This window comes from Podarcis muralis, chromosome 13 (assembly GCF_964188315.1).
Source record: "Podarcis muralis chromosome 13, rPodMur119.hap1.1, whole genome shotgun sequence".
Taxonomy (NCBI): domain Eukaryota; kingdom Metazoa; phylum Chordata; class Lepidosauria; order Squamata; family Lacertidae; genus Podarcis; species Podarcis muralis.
Genome location: NC_135667.1, coordinates 22,042,637 through 22,055,509, shown reverse-complemented (window position 1 = coordinate 22,055,509; position 12,873 = coordinate 22,042,637). Strand labels below are relative to the sequence as shown.

Below are 12,873 nucleotides of genomic sequence, written 5' to 3'. Positions count from 1 at the left end.
ATGGAAAATAAATCTGTAATGTGTCTGTATTTAGATTGTGAAGCATGGCATGGTCGCTTCTATTGAAGCTAAGAAAAAGCTGAGAGAAGAGTTTAGCAGTTTTAGATTAAGTGGGGCTGTATCTCAACTTGTCTGTTACAAGGTGTTTAGCTTAAAATCAGATGAAAGCTCTAGTTTTACAAGTCTATTTGCTTATCTCTCTCCAAGTAAAGAGCCTCAGCCTAATGGAGACTGGAATGGAGGAAGGACAAAGCTTGGAATTTTAGCACTCGAAGATATGTATATTGGAATCCAAGTAAAGTGAGCTATGCTTGGACAAGTGTAGGTTATTATGCAGGTATCTGAAAGTAACTTTTTTTCAAGTTGTTTTGGAATGAAATTCTGCAGTAAAACTTTTGAACCATATTTTTGCACTGAAGAATTTTTATTTCGAAGAGTCAGTTTTTATTCATATGATTTGCCCCCATATGTGCACTGTTAATGGCATCAATAGCCCGGGTTCTGAGATCTTTGGGGGAAGTCCTTTTCTTGTTCTTGCCATTCTTACAGGTTCACTTGGTAGCGAAGCAGGAGAGGGCCTACTCAGTGGCTACACACAGATTTGGGAACTCCCTCCATAGAGAATTTCCCGGTTTTCCTCCCTTCAGCAAGTGACAACAGGTGACAGCAGGTGACAGCAGGCAGCCAGACGAGAATACATATAGGGGTCTGTCAGTGCCTATAGCTTGATGGATCACAGGTCCATCGTACAAAGTGTCTCATAGCTGGCATTCAAACTCATAACTCTCTGGTAAAAGGGGTGCTTTGAGGGAGTTAATGCTTCTCAAGTGCCCCCCCCCAATATCCTGACCAACATCCTCTTTTTTAATGTGGATTTATGAGGGAGCATTTATTGAGACCGGTCATGATGCAATAGGAAGCAGACACAGGCATAATGCATCCATGACTACCTTGTTGCTAACCCCTACCACAAAGATTTGAATCCAGTGTTCTCTTCTTGCTGTGGGTCATTCCAAACTTTACCATGCCTTCCTATCTAACTAAAGTGTGAGGGAAATTTTCTCTCCAGAATACGTGACAAACAACTTTTCTTAATTCCTAAAGGACTCCACATCCTTCATTTAGGAATTGTTGTTAATGTAATAATTAACTACACAATTAGCTAGTCAGAAGGACTGCCAATTGTTATTATGTTCAACCAAATCCCTGTGGAACTTCTTTGGCTGTTAGCAGAACAGAGAGCAAAGAGTGTGAAGGTTGTCATAAATATATCCAGTGCAGATCAGCCTTCAGACTCCAGCCTTCAGACTTCTGTACCGACGATGGTGGTTGTAGTCATTTTGCTGCTGGCTCTGCTTCCTCCAATGGGATGCCAGACTCACGCTGTTCAGTGCAATATTTATTACCCACAGCCTCCACTTCACAAATATCATCAACAAGGAGACTTCATAATTGGTGGAATTGCTTATCATGCTGGTGTCGTCGTCAGTGAACCAGCCTTCAGGGAAGAACCCCTGCCAACATTGACAGAACCATTTGTGTAAAGCCTGAATGATTATTTGCTTTTCTTTCCAAATATTGATTTGTTTTATATAATAAAAAAATTCCACTGGGATAATTTGTGCAAGAGCTGCAGCCACTGAATACAAAACTTAGGGAGAAATCCTATTCACCAAAAGCTAGTGTAAAGTAAGATGCTATAAATTAATGCAGCATAAAGTTGCACTACATCTAAACTTGTTCAGTAGAAAGGCCGCTGCTTCTACACCTGACTGAGGGAAAACAAGCCTTTAAAATATGTACTATGCCAGGTTGCCAGGTCACACGACCAAGCTGGACATGCTTAGGATCTAGCAAAGTCTCCGCTCTCTGATTCCACCTCTGCCTTGCTCCTGGAATGCTCCCTTTTCCAGTCTTAGACCAGCTTGGCTCAACCAGTTTCATCACAGTCAGCTTGGTAGAGATGACCAAATTATGCTGATATATGCTCAGCTGAACTGGGATTGGGGATTTAAGGCCAACTGAGCGTAATTGAGCCTGAGATCCTGTGCATCCTAAAATGCTCATCCTGGGGGATCTTGCCATAGGATTGCCTCCCCAATCTGCTCCATCTTCACCATGACAGTTTAAAATAATAAACACCATCCCATCTGTTTTGTTATATTTTAACTTTATTTTCAAATAAGCTTTATAATGAAATAAATTATTAAAATCTAAAAACTTACTTAAATCAGAATGGAGAGTTTCTGGAGCGCCTCGAGTCAGTATACCTGAAGTCAGTATACCACCCCCATCATTCAGCCAGGACAATGAGGTCCAGCTCCGAGGGCCTTCTGGAGGTTCCCTCCCTACGAGAAATGAGATTACGGGGAACCAGGCAGAGGGCCTTGTCGGTAGTGGCGTTTGCCCTGTGGAACGCCTTCCCTCCAGATGTCAAAGAAATAAACAACTATCTGACTTTTAGATGACATCCGAAGGCAGCCCTATTTAGGGAAGTTTATAAGGGTTGATGTTTTATTGCGCTTTTAATATTCTGTTAGAAGCCGCCCAGAGTGGCTGGGGAAACCCAGCCAGATGGGTGGGATATAAATAATAAATAGTTGCTATTGTTGCTGTTGTAGTAAATGTGACTTGTGACATAGTTAATCTTTTATATTTATGTAGGCCACCTTATAAATATTCTCACCTTATATATAAATACTGTAATAATTGATTGTTAATAAAGGAGACACAGAACACAGTGATAATAACTAAACTAAGTATGGAATATCCTTCTGAAAAAGAATCTCACACTTCTTTCAGCATAGTCCCTAAGCATTACCAGCACATCCTGGCTTTGGCTTTCACAGTCAAAGAGATCAATGAAAACCCTCACCTCTTACCCAATCTCACTTTGGGCTTCCACATCTATGACAGCTATTTCAATGCAAGGAGGACATATCATGCTACAATGCTACTTTTATCCACAGAGGAGAGATTTATCCCTAACTACGTATGTGAGCAACAGAAAGATCTAATAGCAGTCATTGGGGGAGTGGATGCCCAAATTTCCGTCAATGTGGCAACAGTCTTGAATAAGTATAAGGTTCCACAGGTAGGTCAACTCTGCTTTCTCTTTCCCTCCCTCCCTCTGTGTGACCCTCCACACTTCCTATTCTATTATTTCAAGACATTAATATGTGCTTTGAAAATAATGTGACTTCCTTTTTTATGAATCCCTCATGCAAACCGAGTTTTAGGCTCCTGTTCCTGATATGGTTTTTAAGATGCTGTACAGTAAGTGCTGCTGTTTCTTTGTGTTACTGTATTTATTTTAGGAGGAGTTTAAAATGAAATTTGGGGGTGCTGGTTGACAGGGCTGGAAATGAATTTTATTCTCTCAACTTAATTCACATTAGGTTGGGGTTTGTTTCATGTTTCCTTAGTGAAATTGTGTCCCTTTTTTCGTTAGGCAGAAGAACATTGTTTGTATGAAGGAGGAAATGGCATCAGGCAGGATCAACATAGTATAGGGAACCCCCATAAGAGGCCTGAGAGCAGGATTGACCACAGCACGCCCAAACATGGGTTGTGTATCTGCCTGAGTGGAAACTCCACCCTGGTTACCTAGTGAGACCTTGATTGCTTGGCTTGCACCACAGCAAGGTTGAACCCTGGCCAACACCCATGGGATGGGCTTGGGCTGGTCCAAATCCAGCGGATCCGTTCCATCATCATGGGGCTTGTGGAATATGAACTGATCCTGTCACTAATGGCATGCCAAATATTACCCTTCCTGCTGATGTTAATCAAAATTTGGTCTGATTTTATCCTATAACCGTTGTGCAGTCTGATTATTTCGCTGCTCTCATTGGTCAAATAATGTGTCAATAAGAATTTTGCTCTGAGAATGTTGCTGTAATCAAGCAATTATAGATGCAAACTTTGAACAAGGAAATCCTCAGTGCATTTCCTCTCAGTGCATAAATCCACTTGATGGCTATTGATCATTGTATATTCTTCCAGCCATGAATGCCTAACTCGAGCATTGGAATAGTCAAATTCAGTACCTGACGTTGTATTTCTAAGAGTTGCTAATATAATGTATGGGTGGAATTCACTGACAAATCAATTCATCATTGAAAATTGGAGCGGGGCGGTGTGGGGTGGTGTTGGTGTTTTGGTTTTTTTTGCAATTTTTTGCTTCCTGTTGCCCTCAAACTAGAAAATATCTGCTGGGGTGCGGTCCCCAATCCTCTATAACAGATATATTTCATTCTTCCTGGAGATGGAATTGTGAGAATTCATGCTCTGGTGGATGGCCATCTGTCCTAGGTGCCTTAGCAGATGTTCTTGTTTTGCAAGGGCTTGGACTACATGACTCTTGGGGTCCCTTCCAACTCTTCAATTCTATGAGAGTCTATAGTTGGCTTCCATCAGCAGAGGTGAAAGCACTGGTTTCCAATTTCCATGAATGGTTTTGAAAGCTTCAATATGCAAGATGCATTCTATTATTACATCTTTTCTTTCTCTCCCCTAAAATCCCTTTAGCTCATATATGGCTCTGCTCCATTGAAAACAGATGGAAACTCAGGAATTTCTTTCTACCAGATGGTTCCTCATCAAGCACTTCAATACACAGGAATTCTCTCTTTGCTTCTTTATTTCAAATGGATATGGATTGGGGTACTAGTAATGGATAATGAAAATGGTGAAATGTTTTTGCAAACTGTTTTGCCAAAATTTTCCCAGAGAGGTGTCTGTTTTGACTTTATAAAAAGAATCCCTATGGTTATGTCCGCCTCTGAATTTGATGAAATTCTTGAAGATGGATTAAAAATACATAATGAACTTCTGAATAGTACAGCCAGTGTGGTTGTGTTTTATGGTGACTCTTATTCCATGGTGATTTTAAGATGGATTCCGTATTTTGCAGAACATCCACCAAGTCTACCAAAAGGTATAGTGTGGATAACAACAGCTGCAATGGAGCTCACTTCACAGCTCTATCAAAAGAATTGGGACACAGAAATATTCCATGGTGTCCTGTCCTTCACAATCCATTCCAATGACACACCAGCATTCAAAGCATTTGTTGAGAGCAAAAATCCTTTAAGCACAAACGGAGATGGTTTCATCAGAGACTTCTGGCAACAGGCCTTTGACTGTGTGTTTGCAGATCCAAATGTGGAAGATGTGATGGGGAATATTTGTACTGGGGAGGAGAAACTAGAGAGCCTTCCTGCTCCATTCTTTGAGAAGACCATGAATGGCCACAGCTACAGCATCTACAATGCTGTCTGCGCTGTAGCCCATGCTTTGCATTACATGTCTTCAACTAGATTCAAATATCAAGCAATGGAAAGAAGAGGTCAATGGAAGTACCAAAATCAACAATTGTGGCAGGTAACATGCTCAACATTGTCAAGAGGCAGAGCACCATAAATGTACTATAATAGTCTTTAATTTGCATAAATACTGTGTCCCCAATTCCTTCCCAACCTAAGATATATAACATATATCGCTTTAATAACACTTCTTCCTTTCCGTTTCCTAAATTACTGGATGATTTCTAAATTACTATTTGATTCTCTCAATCAGCCAGGTTAACCCAACCGGTTGCACCCTCCAGATTTTGTTTGACTACATTTCCCATCACCCCAGACCACTTTGTACACAGACTGGGGCTAATGGCAGTTTTAGTGAAAGCCCAGCTCCCTATTTTGTGATAGGTAGAAATTCTGTTATGAATTTGGTGCATCTAATTCATTCTGTTAAATTATTGAGCCTGGACCAGGCCTTCTGGGAGCAGATCTACATGAATATGTATACCCCTTGAAGTCACATATTTTATTTAAAAATAATAATAAATAGAAACAGAAGTTTCAGAAACTAACATGCTTTAAAGTCAATTTATTAGAAACTGCTGCTCCTTTTCTGAATTACAAAGAGTGAGGTTTCTATATGTTCATCTTATATATATTTTTGTTGTATTTTGCAATGCTACCTTCCGAGTGGGTGCATATACATTAATGAGTTAGGCACTTGAATCACTTTTTTAAAAAAATAAAATAAAATACTTTCTGGTGTCAGAAGTTGGTCATTTTCTCACTGAGTCAACACAAACTAAAATGGTGTTGGCCTAATTAACTATTGAAACATTAACCGTGTTTCAACACTCTGAAAAATATAGAAACAGAAGCTTCAGAACCTAATGTGCTTTAAAGTCAATTTATTAGAATCTGCTGCTCCTTTTCTGAATTACAAAGAGTGAGCTTCTTTATCATAATGACCGCTCCCCGCTTAAAACGGGGGGCGCCCTTTGCGTGGATGCACGCAGCCCTAGATCTGGAGCAGCCCCATCAGCATAGGCTTGGCTTTGCCTTCCCTCAGGTGGGATACCTGGAGGTCTCCTCCTACCTCAGTCAGTTGTCCAATCCCACCTGGGAGAAGCATTGCCAAGGAGACCAGGCCAGGGAGGGGAGGGATTACCTGCCCACACAATAGAGGGAGGATCTTACCTGGGAATCCTCACTTGGCTCCAGAGCTTCTCCGACCCTACCCACCCTCAGTTAATGTCTTCTTTTGCAGGTTAACTTTTCTTCATAGGTTTTGCAAGTTAACTTATCTTCACAGGTATGTGGGCGCTGCTACGTTAAGGTCACTGTTAAAGGGCCGGAAAGGAATTTCCCTGCATTGGCAGGTTTTGCCTTTCCCGTTGCAAAACGTCACAACTTTGGTGGTATCAGGCCTTGGGTGGAATCCTTTAGTCCATTTTCCTCTTTGCGGCGGCGATACCAGGGTTCCCCATTAAAGGAGTTTCTGAAGGGAGGCTTTGACTGTACGCCGAAAGGTTGTCATTGCTCTCCCCTGTGGCGGTGGCGTAACGGGGGCGGCTATCTCTGCTTGAACATATGTTCTCCAGAGCCGGCCCATCCCCACCCCACACACACACTGGATAATCCTGAAGCTCCCTAGGTCCCCGGCTGGTGACTGGGGAGGGAGAACGCCCAATGCCTGAGCCAAGGTCTACCCACATTTGAAATTTAATAAAGTTGTGGCCAATTTAATCCCATAGCACGTTGTCTTGAGTCATTATTCCACATGACGGGGGGGGGGGGAGAGACCGCTTGGGATCTGGGGACTCCGCCTGTCCACGCAAATACCTTCTCACCCAAAAACCATAAACAGGGTATGACTTTACTATCAATGATCCAACTGCAGCCTTTTCTCAACTCTTCCCTTCACCCCCTCAAACCAGCTACATATTTTTCTCAGACGTGTCTTGTTTAACAACAGCGGTGGCGACAAGATTTCCTTTGATGAGAATGGAGAGTTAGTGGCTGGATTTGATGTGATCAACTGGATTGTTTCCTCAAACCAATCATTTCAAAGAGTGAAGGTTGGGAATGTTGATCCCAACCAACAGTTGACCATCAATAGGGATTCCATAACTTGGCCCAGCCATTTTAACCAGGTAAGTCTCAATGGTCACCCATTTGAGTAAGACACCTGGTTCTGAGTAAGCACTAGCACTCTGCCCTGATGTCTAAAATTAGATTAATTATAAATAAGGAAATCCAATAAAATACTGAGAGTCTGGTTTGGAACTTTTTAGAAAATGGAAAAATTACAGTGGATGGATGGATAAGATATTCCTGTCTATATTAATTGAGAAGTTGTTTGGAAAAAGTATAAAAACGAAATCTGGTTTATATATACAAGGAATCACAATCTATGCCCTTAATCAAGCTCCATCCTTTCCAGAATATGGTTTCTTAACAGTCTGTTGTACTATAATTCTCATGTTGATTAAAAAATATTGCACTTGCTAGCACAATTGGTGATACTTTACTGAAAGGAAGTGTAACTTAAGAATACCTAAAAGTTGGCTTCAATATTCTAATCTCAAAATTCTCAAAATTACTATTCTGGGCTCTTATGTATGGATTAGTCTCAGCCTCTTTCCTTATGTACCGAGCGGTGCCATCCCGGAACTAGGAAAAGAGTGAAAGATGGGGAGCCATTTTGCTGTTATGATTGCATCCCATGTCCAGAAGGGAAGATTTCGTCTCAGGAGGGTGAGTATTCTGCACAAACTGTACAGTTGAAAAGTGAATGGCTTTAGCTGGAATTCAGAGGAATGTGCCTACGATTTAACGACTATATACCAGGTTTAGCATGTGATTGAAATGTTTGTTAATCTTGTAGGTAGTTGCTGAAGAAGTAACTGGTTTGTGTCTGTAATTATTTGCCTCAGAGTCCCTGTCAGGGGAAAAGGTGGGGCATTAAGTACAGTGGCTTTTGTACAATAGCTAGATAATGGGCAGTACTAGTAACAGTTTATCAGAGAAGATAACTTCCAAATGTATGATCAAGCTTCAAACACACACACACACACACACAGAGAGAGAGAGAGAGAGAGAGAGATCAAAAATGGTTTTCTGACTTATCATCAGTGGCAATAAGCCTGAAAGAAAAAGTTTTAGGAATGAACTTAACTTGGTCCAGTCTTTGAAGAGTGTTTAGATCCTTTGATTTTTTGCAGAAGCAGGAGACCAATTCTTTATGATAGTTGGATCCCACAATCTATTCATCTAACACAACACACAATGCTACAGATACATTTCCATGATAAAATGGAAATTTACAAAGATGGAAGGAAGAAATGAAGAATGAGCAGAATACATGACCAACCTAAACAGAGCAGTACAGACAAAAATAATTGGAAATTCATAAAAAGAAAAGTTTAGGGTTTTTGCTCTATTTTTTAATCCATTAACTTTAAAATGGATTGCAACTTTTTGTTCCAGTAGAGGAGGGCTTCCAAAATTACTATGCTTTGCGTTTTGCTATGTGAATAATTTTGAGCATTTTAATAAGGTGAAAATAATATCTATCTAGTCTAGTGGTTAAAACGTGAGGTTTTTATCTGTGACACCAAGGTTTAAAGAACACTTTCAATACCACACAAAATAGGCATAACTCCTAGCCTTATTTTGCTTACAGATTATTGTAACATACAATGTTCCTCGCAGATGTCATTTAAAACTCCAAACACCACTTAATAGGGCTTTCGCCAGACAAGACAGAAAACTTTTGTATTCAAATGTATGACATTGTATATTAGAATACAAATATCACTACACATGGAAAAAAATAGCCATTAAAATGTGATCCTCCTAAATCGAGGATCCTGGTTGTGCTTGGGACCCTTAAGCCACCCCCACAGGGTGTGTTGTTGCTAGGCGTGGCCCAAACCTTGTCTGTTGGGCCCCAGGATCGCGCTTGGCTGTTTGGGCCAATTGGGGCGAGTGGCATGATCCCAGGAACCTATAAATGTGGCAGCACAATGGGGGTGGGGCACTTGCTTCACCCTGCTGAACACCCTCCCTACCTATTTTAGGTGCTACTGTTTTGGCCTTGCTTTGGATTGGGTCGCCTGCTTTGGAGCAGGGGATGGGTTGGAATTTTTCCATTTGGCAGATTTGCTTTAGCCACTTGGTATTCGCCTACCCCCTTAGCCATCGCCACAACTTTGTAAGGTTTGGCGGTTAGGCATTGGTTTATAGAAATGTGTGGGAAGGGAGGTGTGGCCATCACCTGCACCTCCAGAAATAGGGTATTCTGGTAAAGGAATCTGGGGGTCCTGGATCTCTTCCGAAGTCTGCTTAAGGGGCTAGGGCCATGCCAAGACCACAGGAACACCGGGATGAGCTTCAATCGATCTTCACCAATGTTGCTCCCTCATTTGGTGTTTACCCTTAAAGACTGCCAACCAGAGAGGCAGGATTCAGTTATAATCCCTGAACAATGCCTAGGCAATAAAGGTAAACGGAAAGAGACCCCTGACCATTAGGTCCTGTCATGACCAACTCTGAGGTTGCGGCGCTCATCTCGCTTTATTGGCCGAGGGAGCCGGCATACAGCTTCCGGGTCATGTGGCCAGCATGACTAAGCCACTTCTGGCGAACCAGAGCAGTTCACGAAACACCGTTTACCTTCCCGCCAGAGCGGTACCTATATATCTACTTGCACTTTGAGGTGCTTTCAAGCTGCCAGGTTGGCAGGAGCAGGGACCGAGCAACGGGAGCTCACCCCGTCACAGGGATTCGAACCACTGACCTTCTGATCGGCAAGTCCTAGGCTCTGTGGTTTAACCCACAGCGCCACCCGCTTCCCACCTAGGCAATACCACTCAATAAAGTTGTGGCCTAAATTTTGCTGAAAATTTTAAAACTAAAATTATGTGTCTGTTTGAAGTTATTTACTGGGAAAGGGCTTGGGGCCCTTGGGCGCAACATTATTCAGGTAGACATGATTTCTACAGAATATGTGTTCACTTTCCCTGATTAAGACCACGTATTTTCTTTTTCAGACATGAACGAGTGTAATATATGCTCAGAAGAAAAATATCCAAATAATAATCAGGATATGTGTATTCCCAAGGAAACAACCTTTTTGTCCTATGAGGAACCTCTGGGCATCAGTTTAGCCTGCTTTGCTTTTACCTTTTCTGTGCTCACAGTTCTGGTCCTGGGAACATTTTTGAAGCACCACCACACACCCATTGTCAAAGCAAACAACAAAGACCTCACTTATATGCTGCTAATTTCTCTCCTCCTCTGCTTCCTGTCTGCATTGCTATTCATTGGACAACCTGGAATTGTGGCATGCCTCCTCCGACAGACGGCTTTTGGCATTATCTTCTCAGTGGCTGTTTCTTGTGTGCTGGCAAAAACCATGACAGTGGTTTTGGCTTTCATGGCCACCAAGCCAGGATCCAGGATGAGGAACTGGGTGGGGAAGAGACTGGCTATTGCCATTGTGGTTTCCTGTTCCTTTATTCAAACAGGCATCTGTACTGTGTGGCTGGCATCTTCGCCCCCATTTCCAGATGTTGACATGCACTCAATCTCTAAAGAAATTGTACTGGAATGTAATGAGGGCTCTGTGACTATGTTTTACTCTGTCTTGAGCTACATGGGCTTCCTGGCTCTTGTCAGCTTCACTGTAGCTTTCTTTGCCAGGAAGTTACCTGACAGTTTCAATGAAGCGAAGTTCATCACTTTCAGCATGTTGGTCTTTTGCAGTGTTTGGGTGTCTTTTGTTCCAACCTACCTCAGTACAAAGGGAAAATACATGGTAGCTGTGGAGATCTTTTCTATCTTAGCATCCGGTGCTGGTCTGCTGGGTTGCATCTTTGCCCCAAAATGCTACATAATTGTGTTGCGGCCTGAGTTGAATGAAAGGGAACATCTAATAAGAAATAAGACCTGAAGAATTTGAGTGCATAGAATGCATGCATAAAGAGTGCTCACCAGACAAGGAGTTAAAATTGGCTTGTTCTGCTATGTTAACGTCTTTCCTTTTATATATTGCGAGCTCCTGTGTTAAATAAAATTGTTTAATTGTACACTGAAATGGAAAATAAATCTGTAATGTGTTGGTATTTAGATTGTGAAGCATAGCATGGAAACTTCTATTGAAGCTGAAGAAGAGAGAAGAGTCTAGCAGTTTATGATTAAGTGGGGCTAAGTCTCATCTAGGTCCATCACAAGGTGTTTAGCTTAGAATCACATGGAAGCTCTAGTATTACAAGTCTATGCATATGCTTATCTATCTCCAAGAAAAGAGCCTCAGGCTAATGGAGACTGGAATGGAGGAAAGACAAAGCTTGGAATTTTAGCACTTGAATATATATATATTTGGAATCCAAGTGTGCTATGCTTGGACAAGTATAAGACATTATTCAACTATCTGAATGTAACTTTATTTGTTTCACGTTGCTTCAGAGTAAAGTTGTGTAGTAAACCTTTGGACCATATTTTTGCACTGAAGAATTTTTATTTGAAAGAGTCACCTTTTATTCATATAATCTGCCTCCCTATGTGCACTGTTAATGGCCTCAATAGCCCGGGTTCTGAGATCTTTGGGAGAAGTCCTTTTCTAGTTCTTGCCACCCTCACAGGTTCACTTGGTAGTGAAGCAGGAGAGGGCCTTCTCAGTGGCTACACACAGACTTGGGAACTTCCTCCATAGAGAATTTAGATAGACTCTCTCCTGATTGTCCTTCCTTAAGCAAGTGACAACAGCTGACAGCCAGACAAGAATACATATAGGGCTCTGTCAGTGCCCATAGCTTGATGGATCACAGGTCCATCTTACAAAGCGTCTCATAATTGACATTCAAACTCATAGCTGTCTGATAAAAGGGGTGCATTAAGGGGATTAATGCCTCTCAGCTGCCCCCCCCATTATATTCTGATCAACATCCTCTTGTTTAATGTGGATTTATGAGGGAGCATTTATTGAGACTGCTCATGATGCAATTGGAAGGAGACACAGGCATAAGGCATCCATGACTACCTTGTTGCTAACCCCTACCACAAAGATTTGAATCTAGTGTCCTCTTCATGCTGTGGGTCATTCCAAACTTCACCATGCCTTCCTAACTAACTAAAGAGTGAGGGAAATCTTCTTTCCAAAATATGTGACAAACAACTTTTCTTAATTCCTAAAGGACTCCACATCCTCCATTTAGGAATTGTTGTTAACGTAATAATTAACGACACAATTAGTTAGTCAGAAGGACAGTCATTAATTATGATGTTCAGCCAAACCCCTGGGAACTTCCTTGGCTGTTAGCATAACAGAGAGCAAAGAGTGTGAAGGTTGTCATAAATATATCCAGTGCAATTCAGGGATATGGAGTGGCACTGAGAAAAGACAGGAGTTCACAGCTCTGCTCTTGAATATTCCAGGCTTCAGACTTCTGTACCGAGGATGGTCGTTGTAGTCATTTTGCTGCTGCATCTGCTTACTCCCATGGAATTCAAGACTCATGCTGTTCAGTGCAATATCTATTACCCACAGCCTCCACTTCACAAATAT

The 12,873-nt window shown here is 41.7% G+C and overlaps 1 protein-coding gene across 1 annotated transcript; it reads left to right on the top strand.

The window, feature by feature from the left end:
- The first annotated feature begins 1,322 nt into the window (after positions 1–1,322).
- Positions 1,323–11,259, top strand: LOC114583197 (vomeronasal type-2 receptor 26-like). The gene is made up of 6 exons (XM_077918151.1): positions 1,323–1,540; positions 2,803–3,094; positions 4,732–5,385; positions 7,241–7,456; positions 7,934–8,060; positions 10,358–11,259. Exons 1-6 carry the CDS (start codon positions 1,323–1,325, stop codon positions 11,257–11,259), a joined length of 2,409 nt encoding a protein of 802 aa, XP_077774277.1.
- Positions 11,260–12,873: the final 1,614 nt, after the last annotated feature.